General features: G+C 37.4%; 1 protein-coding gene across 1 annotated transcript; it reads right to left on the reverse strand.

Annotated features, from left to right (window-relative positions):
• Positions 1-1,595: 1,595 nt before the first annotated feature.
• LOC129242756 (uncharacterized) lies at positions 1,596-2,858 on the reverse strand. Its single transcript, XM_054879576.1, has one exon. The coding sequence runs from the start codon at positions 2,842-2,844 to the stop codon at positions 1,660-1,662; it is 1,185 nt and encodes a 394-aa protein (XP_054735551.1). The 5' UTR covers positions 2,845-2,858; the 3' UTR covers positions 1,596-1,659.
• Between the last annotated feature and the right edge of the window lie 8,452 nt (positions 2,859-11,310).

An 11,310-nucleotide genomic window follows, 5' to 3' on the forward strand; every position in this document is an offset into this window, starting at 1 on the left:
AATATACAGTCGGCCGCCGTAGCCGAATGGGTGGATGCGTGATTACAATTCAGAATTCACAGAGAGAACGTTGGTTCGAGTCTCGGTGAAAGCAAAATTAATAAAAACATTTTTCTAATAGCGGTCGCGGCAGGCAATGGCAAACCTTCGAGTGTATTTCTGCCATGAAAAAGCTCCTCATAAAAATATCTGCCGTTCGGAGTCGGCTTGAAACTGTAGGTCCCTCCAATTGTGGAACAACATCAAGACGCACACCACAAATAGGAGGAGGAGCTCGGCCAAACACCTAACAGAAGTGTACGCGCCAATTATTTATTTATTTTTTAATATACAGTCTGTCTAAGGAACCGCTTACTTAATAAGCCGTGTAATCTTCATCGTTGTCGAGTATAGTCTGGCATCATCTTCATGCTTTGAACCAGATTTTCTGCGTAGCTCGTCGACAAACAGGACCAGATTTTATAAACTTGACGCAAGAGTTCCTTTAAATCACGGACTAGCTGTCCGGCAAGATGCATTTTCATAGTTCCCCACACATTTTCAATGTGGTTGGCGTCTGGGGACTGGGAAGATCAGTCCAATAGTGTGACGCCATTTTCTTGTTTTCTTGTTTTTCAATGTGTTTTTCTCAGAGCAGTGGTTTTGATGTTATAAGACGGTAGAATATGTTCGCCTCCTTTAGTGGGCATACACCTTATACGGCTGATTCTATATCACAACAAACTTTTTTGATTTTTAGTTGCTTTTGCAGCCGCGGCGTAAGTTAATTTCGGCCCTTTCGAATGTGTGCATAAAAATAGCGCCTCAAAATGCTTCGCGTACTTCTCACTCATTTTTGTTTGGTTGCGTTTACGGGAAAGTTTCGAACAACACTAACCTGAGTTAGCACTGGGGTTGCACCCCTTGAGTGGAACTATTACGCAGCAAACAGCAGAACGAAATATATCTTGAAGTTACAAGAAAAAAGCCGGTTATTTTCTTCTGACACAGGCTGTATATATAAAGAGTATCACTCGTCTACAAATCAGTATACTGTGGCTAACAACAGTATCAACAAATCACTACAGCCTCAGTTCGAATTAGAGTTGTATTTCTTTGGCGCTAAGAATGCATAGACAATCGCTTTTCACATGGTTTGTTGGAGAAATTAGTAGCCAACAATCATTATTAGTATATTAGTATTTATTAGTAATTATTGGGTAGTCTACATATTATTAGTAGATAATTAGAAAAAACGCGAGCCGATTTTTAGAGAAACCAGTCAGTGACTCAGTCAAGAGATTTCTCTCCTTGTATAGCATCCCGAAGTTTTGACCGACCTTACCCTATCTGTTTCCTAAGTTAACATCCGTATTAAAAAGAAAAACATTTGAATCCGTGAGCGGCAAAGCGACACACGTCCTGAAAAAAGAAAAAAAGAAGAAAATTCCTGCACTGTTTCGAACAATCCACGTAGAAGGTAATAACAAGTAAATATACATATATTAAATCAGAATAAAGTGTTTCAAAGAATCAGCCACTTCATTTAACAGCCACACCTCGTAAATATAAGTACATAAAACTCATAGGAATTAACGTTTATTTATGTCTTTTGAAACAACATTTAAATTCGGTGGGACACTATCAGTCAAAATACAATTTTTTTATTTGTTTAGAAGCTTATAACAATGTAAATGGGGCATCCTCATACTCAGCTGATACACTAGGCACTGAAGTCTTTGGATGCTTGTTTTGGAAGCGCGATGGTCCAATATTCCCAGGTTTTACAATAGGTAGGTGCGGGCGCTTAAACTTATACCCCATTGCTGATGGTAATCGCTGGTCTACGTTTCTCAGTGGTTTTTTGCCATTGAAGTTATCAAATCGCGAGGATCCATAGGGCCAATCTTCAATTTCATCTTCAACCTCTGGCAATATCGGATTGAAATTATGGTTTGCGGGTCTGAAGTGCTTGCGATGTTGGTGACGTCTATAGAGCTCCTTCGGCATAGACTTGGCTTGAAGCTTTGTGCTAAAATCAATTTTATCGCCATGCACCCACTCAGGCCAACTGGGCGGCTTCGGTTTTGGTGTCCGCGGCACAACCACATTCTTGTAATAGTGTTTGTGTATAGTGATCGGACGTCGACCGTAACGCCAACGTTCACGTCGCTTTTTCGCGAGCCATTTCTTGTGTTTCATAATGTCTACACGCTTTTTGACATCAAAAATGAGATGAAGTGCCGGTTTTACCATAAAACTTAGCGCCATAAAACCTAAAAATCCAAAAACCACTGGCGAAATGAGTGCAAATATAAAAACTTTTAATGTGAATGGATTGAGTACCGTAAAAAAGGCGACAAACTTGATAAACGGGTAGAACACATGTTTCAAGTGATTTAGATATTCTTTCTTTTTCTTCTTCAAAACATTTTTCTTGCGCACAATGTACTTGATTTTCTTTGGCACTTTTGTAGTCGTCAATTTGTGATAGTAATAATGAGGTTTCTTTGTGGTGAGTTGAGTATAGAAAATCGTGGCCTCTTCGCCAATGGGCTTTTGCTTTTTCTTATTTTTCTTCCGCTTCTTCTTCTTTTTCTTTTTCTTCTTTTTAAGCGCCTTTATGCGTCCTAGATTGGACAACAACTCTGTCTGAGCATTACGTATTTCATCCAATTTCAATTGATTGAGTATATTAAACGGTTTCGCCTCAGTTCCGAAGAGTGTGCTTGGCCGTGTAGACTTGATCGCTAAACCTGGCGACTTTCCTGCTTTAGCGAAGTGTAGCGCTCTTTCGTTAGTATTGGAAGCTATTGTAACGATTAGCTCTGTTGTGTTGGCACTTAAATCTCGTAAGTTATTCATATTTTCACTTTCGATGGTTGTACACTTTTCTTCCGCTGCCACGATTTTAGTCACTTCTGTGGTGTTTTCAACTTCACGGCCTGGTTGCTCCTTCAAACTATGAATATTTATCATATGCCTCATCCCATAGGCGTGCAACATCAATATATGCAGCAAAATTATGAAACTCTCCATCTGCATCCTGAAAAACTTTATTCAAGTTCGGAGTAAACTTTGTAGAAATATTCAAAAACTTTTTTACGCCGATTTGTTTAACAGCACTTCATTCATCTTTCCGAGACTTCTTAACACTTCAATTTGTAGGACATTTCAGAGTTTTTTTACTTCCTACTATTACTTTTGCGGTTCACCGCCGAAATTGGACTGAATTTAAATTTTCAGTTGCCATGCTTACCAGTACCGGCATACAAGTTCTATACATATACGTATATACATGTACAAATAGCTGTGTGTATGTACTTTAAGCGTATTTACCACTTTACACTTCCACCGTGGCTTGTGCTTGATGACCAACTCACTACTAAACTATTAGTTAGCTGATAGTTCTACCTGTTTGTGTCCATTGTAGCTTAAGCTGTGATTATAAAAGTGAAAAGTTTTCTATGTAAATATTTTTATTTGAAGACATGTTCTGATATTATTTCTTTTTTTCCTTGCCTTTGTTTTTGGTTTGCAAAAGGCAGACTGGCTATCAAAACAAAGTACCCCAGTAGGGAATTTGATGGCAAGAAATACAAAAAATATATAATTGGCGCGCACATTTAGTTGATATTGTTCCACAAATGGTGGGACCTACAGTTTCAAGCCGACTTCGAACGGAAATGGTTTTTATGAGGAGCTTTTCTCAAGGCAGAAATACACTCGGAGGTTTGCCATTGCCTGCCGAGGGGCGACCGCTATTAGAAAACACTTTTTCTTTTTGATGTTCCAGCAAGAACATTGAAACCGGTTGGATTCGGCTGGAATTTCGGCTTATAAATTGCTAACCAAAGTTATATATCCCTTATGATATGTGCCCATGGTATAAAATTCACTCTCTCATTCACTTGCGCCCGCTCACTTCTCAAATAGTAACTCACTATACAAAATTTTGAGAGCGAATTACCTGAATAATTACCTACGCAATTCGGTTGCAATTTCCTTCTAAATTACGAACGAATCGTTCTCTCGCGAATAGGTTAGGCTAGGTAAATGGCTGCCCTAGCTTGGGGCACACTTGGACAAATATTCAAAAATTCGTCCGTTGTGGTGCCATACATTGGAGAGGGGAAAGGAGAAGGGAAGGAAGAAGGAGCCTTGGGATTAGGGACGATAATATCCATGCATTTACGATGGCGCCGACGGTGGCTGATTTACGCTTGTAATTAGCCGCAACAAGCTACTGATGAACTTCACCAGATTTAGACCCGCTATATCCGCATGCATAGCGAACGAATGAGAGCCCAGATGTCTAAATCTTTACCAGACGTGAGCAGGGCAGCTGAGAAGAAGGTGTTGAGATGAGTCCACCTCGTCCTCAAGACAGCTTCTGCAGAACGGACTTAAGGCAATCCCAAATCTCACCGCATGAACACCTAAGGGACAATGTCCGGTAAGGATACCCACTAAATTCGAGAGCTGGGGCTTTGTTAGCCTTAGGAGTTCCCTCGAGAGTCCCCGATCTACCCGTGACCAGAAGGATCACGCGACCTTGCATGTTTGCGCACTAGCCCAGCGCTCGCTGAGTTGAGTCGAGGTCAATCTTTCCAGTAGTAGACCACAGGTTCTTAGGGGAACCTCAATCCCCTAATTTCGCGACGAAACCGTCTCCGAAGTTCCCTGTCTAGCCAGCTCATCAGCCCAGCAGTTTCCCTCTATAACGGATTCACGAATAACTTCGCGAGCAAATTACGTGTCATGGGACCATAGCATTATTGTTGACTAAACTGCATAGAAATAATACTCGTACATACATATATAACAATAACAATAACGACTCCATCAAGCAAGCTGTGATTTGGCACTGTATTTCTAAAGGTATTTCGATAATAAAAAATATTCTGATGCCATATTTCAATTAGAATATTCGTCTCTAATTAGATTTTTATGCAAAACGATTAACATTTTCGTCCAGACAGAGAAGCATTAATAGAGCTAAGTATAGAGTTACCACCAAGGTGTGGGAACTGATAAAAATTATTGAGCCTGTCTTCAAACAAAGGTATAACTGAATTGAACATTAAAGATTTGGCATGAATAAGAACACTTGAATTTTTTTCTATAGCGATCGCCACTCGGCAGGACAGATGAGTGCATTTCTATGATGAAACGGTCTGATTCATGTTTCAATGATCGATCAAGCACCACAAAGATGATTATCGTTAAATTCTGTAGTACCTTTGTCATGGCTGATTTTTTGCCAATGTTGCGTTCAGCAGTTCGCAAAATGAGCGGTTCGTCCTTCTTTGAACAATGTGACAACGATTCCAGATGATCTTCGACGGCTGCTGATTCAAAGGTGGGACGTTTATACTCACCAACAGGATCAAATCCTCGCGATCGGGTTGCCGTTTCCTTTTAATTCCATTAAATGTATCCTGTATGGAGCAAATTAATGCGGCGGTATAGTTCATTAGCGGAGGAAGTCACGACGAACGATTTAAGCCGTGACGGGGGGTAAAGCTCATAAGTACGTTCCAGGCGCTCATAAAAGCGGTCCTTGCTCAGCAAATGTGTTGAAGAAGCTCACTTTGATGCGGATTATAGTGAGACGTTTGTCCACCGGAGCGAACGACAGTAAGTTCGAAAAATCTGACACCAAATTTGCGCTCATCTATGTAATAGCTGTAGTAGACAGCGTGGTCAGAGTCATTTTTCTTTGTCCCGTCCATCGCATCTCTTGAAAGACAATGAACTAAGCCTTGATTTCTTACGAGGATATCAACCAGCTTAGCAGAGACACATTCCATACTAAGGGTACTAGTCCTTAAAATATTTTCCCGCTTGCAGCCACAACTTCTGGTAGACAGACTTTGCTTAATTTAGTACAGTCTTAAATGTATCGTAGTAAGATCCGTAAAGATCCTTTCTTTCTATCATGACCTATGGCACTACACGGGTTGGCTACCGCATCTCACACATTGGGCAAACCAAGTTGATGGGTATACGAACGTGGATACAAGGGTCGAGATCGAATGTAATCACGTAAATTTAACTATATACATACCCCACTATACCCCATTGCACGTGTGCCCTTCATAATTTTCAGAGTTTTAATTTTTTAGTCACAGATTTTGCTGAAATTCGGAATTTCTTGAAAAATACTCAAGCATACATTTTTTTAATTTACTCTTAAGTGAGTTTCTCTCTTGAAAAATATATAATCCGAGAAATTTTATATTTTCGTTTCTATTCATACTTACTCGTATTACTTTTCCAAATAAGGTTTGAATATTGACTGACTTTTAAACATGTTTAACCCGTATATATAACTGGAAACTTAATTTGTTGGGTATTTGGCCGAGCTCCTCCTTCAATTTGTAATGTGCCTATTGATGTTACCTTACAAAAGAAGGAATGCTACCTCCAACGATCAGATGGTTTATTTTCAACAGAAATACATCGATTGGTATTTCATGCTCGCAGTGGGCTTGCGGCCCAGAGCATCCGATTGATTGGTTGTCACACACAAACCCACTCAGCAATGGTGATACCAAAAAATGCACATGTTTTTATAGATTTGGGAATTTTTTATTTGCTTCACCAAAAGTATCCCGTCTAATAAACAGTAATTATTATGAAATAATTTACTAAATATTTTTAAATTCTAGCCATTTCAATAATTGCAATAAACGAGAAAGTTGGAAAATTTACCATTTTCTTTATTACTAGTTCCTTTCCCACTGCTAATTAATTATTTCCTACCGGGCATTTGATGTTTGATGTCAGACGATTAAAGTTTCCATAAACATCAAACAAAGCAATTAGCCGCAGGTTCACAACAGCATTATTCTTCAAGCGGGCATACAAGTAATGCACGGTAATAAATACAAAGAGAAGAACAAAGTGCCAATGCATGAATGTTTATGCCGCGTTTTATTATCTAAAGTTCTTGAATGACGGAAATTAAAGTCTCTGCTACAACTTTAATACAACTTTAATATACAAGTTAGTTTTATTTCTCGAAAGCGAAATTCTCGACGTCCTAATTACTTACCTTTTTTATTTTATTTTTCCTTTTGTTTATTCGCTAACTGTGGCTAAAAACAATGCTTATGCTTAAATTCTTAGCGTAAAAACTCAACTCAAACAAAGTTGTTGACGTTAAAAAGAGTAGAAGTGGTTTGTACAACATTTCATATAAATATGATAGTAAAAAACCCGCTAAATAAAGTGCAAAGTGAAAATATGCAATGAATTATTGAGCTGTAAAAATGTGTCGTTAAAAAAAAAATGTTATACTTTTGTGTTCCGTGTCGGTTTCAGTTTTTCTATGTAAGGGTATGCATATCTGCGGACGCCATAGCTGAATGCTTAGTGCGTAACTTACATTCGATAGGGCCATGGTTTGAAACCTAGTATGAACATGGCATATCAACCGATAACTGTATTCATAAGCGGCATAAAATAGGAGGCCCGTCTAAGACGCACACCGCGAATTGGAGGATTTGTAAGTTAATTAATAAAAATCATCACTAAAATTAGAGCCAAGGCTTGCCATTTAAAAATGACTGCTTGATAAATATTTGAATTTATGATTTTTCACTAGACATTTTTTAAATTTTTTAAATTTAAAATGTATTATAACTATTTTGCAAATTATTTTAAAAACTAATTAGTATAATCGATGTAATGATCTAAAAATAGTATTAGTTTGGAGAAAAATAATGATCGATATCTCGTAAAATATCGATCAAACAATTTAAAGTTTATGCCCGTTGTCAAGGTGACATTTCACACTAAAAAATTAGTGTGCTGCTTATTGTTTATTTCATTCCGTTTTGAGATGCAGAGTGTTAATAATAGAAGTTAACGAAATTTGGTACATTTTACAGTATTTCTTTGATAAAGACGAAAATGCAAGTCAGGTCGTGAAATTGTAAATGGTGTTTATGGTGTCGATACTCTAACAGTTAATTACGTGCAATTTTGGTTTCGTCGATTGTTTTCAGGCATTTTTCATGTTAAAGAAAATGCCGGTAATGTCGAAAACGTCGATAAAATCATAAAATATTCATATATAGAATTTGTTTGGTCACGGTATTGTGCATTTTCTCTATTTAAAGCCTACTCAACGTTTTTTTTTTATATAGAGAAAAACACCCAACAGCAACAACAAAACACCATCAGCAGAAATATTGTAAAAAAGTAACGCAATTTTTGAACCACTTGAAACTTGCACTTCATTGTACCAAAATTTAGTGGGCTACAAAACTGTGTACCTGGAAGTTTTCCATAAATTCTGATTAAAAAGTTTGCAATTTTTATGAAAATTTGTCGTTTTTTTTAATTTGTACAAAGCTCGAAACTGGGCTTTATATGGTAGTTGTTGTAATTGAACTATATTTTCCTAAAAATAATTGGAATTACAAAATAAATAAACAAACAGTCAAAACTTATCAATATGTGGTGTACACTATCTTTTGACGTTGACTGTTGTGTATACTTGGCGCTCACAGCGTTTTTGGGTATTTGGCCGAGCTCCTCCTCCTATTTGGAGTGTGCGTCTTGATCTTTTTCCATAAATGGAGGCACCAACAGCTTTTTGCCACCTCTGAACGGCAAATGGATGTTTATGAACAGTTTTTTTCATGGCAGAAATACACGACTATTGGACAAACCTTTTCCATAAATTGGAGCATCGTGCACAGAGTTTTGATCTTGAACACTTCCACTGGTTGGCGGCAATGTGGGTATTATACAAATACAAATTAAAAATTAATCACCATATCGCAAGGTTTGTCATCATCGTTGTTAGCTGGCCAACACTGGTTGGGTACTCGCCTGCTGCAGAATGTACCTCCAATTTTTTCGGTTTCGTGCACATTGAAGTGAGGGAAATACCAGGAGAATACAGGAAAACTTAATGGTCTTGTTTCGCTTTCCATCCAAGCCAGAAGGAATTTTAGATCAAATGGCTAAAATGAAAAACCCGCGATTATGAGTTTATTTTTTAAGAACACAATACTTGTGTTAAATTTATAAGATTTGTCGAAGTTAACAGCTGATGACTTTTTTATTAATAAAAATACTTATGTGCATAGTAGTTTGGGTATTTCATTGCTCTACTTGTCTTTAATTCTGAAACGATTGAGTATCGCTTATAATGAAGCCCTTAGTTTAACAGACCCTCTCTCAAAATAGGTAGGACAGACAGTGGCGTTAATCGGAATTAACGACTTAATTAAATGCAGCTAATGCGTAATGCCCATAATTATCATAATTTAAGCGAATTAGGGAAATTTTCAATTACAACATTGCCGAAAAATTAAAGTAAATATCTGTAAGTAAGAATTTTGGAGCATTTTCTTTTTTGTATTTTTATTTAAAAAATACGTTTTCCCAATTTCAGATGACTAGCAGAAAGGAACATTTAACCTGGATGGAGAGAGACGAGCCGGCGTTCATAACCAAATGGAGAGAACAGGCAAATGATTTGCGGAGGGCAAAAAAAAAATGCCCTCATATATAATGACATTGTTGTCAAAATGGCATGCAAGTACAGCGCCGTGAAGATCCATATAAAAATAAAAAATGTGCATTTTTTAACTAACTTTTTCCATATTATCCATTAACTAACTTTGTAATTTTTGCAGGGAAGAAAACTGCAAAATGGGTACATCAGACGAAAGCCCTTCCACTTTGAGGCACTTTTCTGCTGTGCACCGCTTTATGGGCAATACTACGATGAACACTGCTCCGAGATTTCGCGTTCTTTTTCCGGAGACGTTATGCACACAAAGCTAGTTTGCACTAACATCTTCGAAATTTCATTAATTGTTTTGATATTTCGGAACAGTTTGAGAAATTGCAATTTAAGATTTTTTAAATATAAGTAAATAATTATTTCTTAGTAGCAGGGCAGCCAATACCCGTATTTGTTGCTTCCGTTCTATACTTTACTAGTAAAACTATCCAATATGCAAATGAGCTTTTCGCAACAACGCCGATAGTCCCGATTAAAGCCGTCTGTCTGGGCTGTTACGGTCGTGTCATTCCCAGGGGCAGCTGCGAGTTTAAATGTCACAACTCATCGGAGGGTTTACTCGTTCTAATAAAGCAAAAGCCATTAAATGACTAATATTAAATAGTCTTTTATATACCTTTTTTGAATAGAAACTAGCCAATGGTCGCTTCTTTACTTAAATATGTATGCATGTAGAAGGTGGCACAAAATTAATCCTCGAACTTTCGTTTTCAATAACTTTTTTACTAAATAATCAAAATTGCTTTGAGTAAAGAAAATAATTAATTTGGGCTTTACGTGCTCCATTGCCTGTCTAAATATGAGTGACCTACAACGCCATTTGCAAAAATTACAAATCTTCCGATAGGGCGATTAATTTTGCGCCACCTTGTACTCGTACCCCCATTTTCTCTTAAAATAAAATAAATATAAATAATTCATAATCTCCCAAGAAGAAATCAAAATTACATCCTTGTCATTTATGACAAGCTTATGAATACATTTCGACAGCTTATAACGAGATTGAATACATTGTGTGAAATAAGTGAGCAAATAAGTTGAAACACATGTAAGACACATATTTGTATATGCACTTATATGTAACTATGTTTGCGCCAGTCGGCAACAAGGTAGCTGGTATCGAGGCAAACAAAACCCAATTGGCAAAATTTACTCAATAATGTCACAATATTATGCTCATCAAAAAGGCATACCAACAAAGGGATTGGTGAGCGTGTTATGCAGGTAAGTACTCCTGCTGCGTCTTACCTTTGTATGTTTGACTGTGCGCAGGCTGTTTCCGAAATTTGTTTTATGGATATACTTGCATATGATAGCTACTATAAACAAAAAACAAAACAGAATAGCGTGCCATGAAAATATCACTACACACTCATATCTATATAAAGGTACAACTTAAGGTAAACAAGCAGAATTGAATTTGTAAATATGTATGTAGATACGGATGGATGTGTTCGTAAGAGGACGCAAGCAGACACGTTTCCCCCAGTCACGGTGAGTGTATACAATCATAAAAGGCTTTAGGGATAAGGAAAAACACATGTTTTCCACAAATATACACACACACACACACAAGCATACCCAAAATTTCATGGTTAGGTAGTAAAACCAGAGCACACAACAATAAACAAGTGTGAGTAGCATACACACGGTATGTATGTATCCATGTATGTATGTCATCATGTCAAAAATCAAACATGCAAAGGCAGACAAGACAAGTGAGGCTGCTTCACTTTTTTTTATATGTATAACCAATTGGGGCACAGTTTTGATACTGAGTA

This window comes from Anastrepha obliqua, chromosome 3 (genome assembly GCF_027943255.1).
Source record: "Anastrepha obliqua isolate idAnaObli1 chromosome 3, idAnaObli1_1.0, whole genome shotgun sequence".
In the NCBI taxonomy this organism is placed as follows: domain Eukaryota; kingdom Metazoa; phylum Arthropoda; class Insecta; order Diptera; family Tephritidae; genus Anastrepha; species Anastrepha obliqua.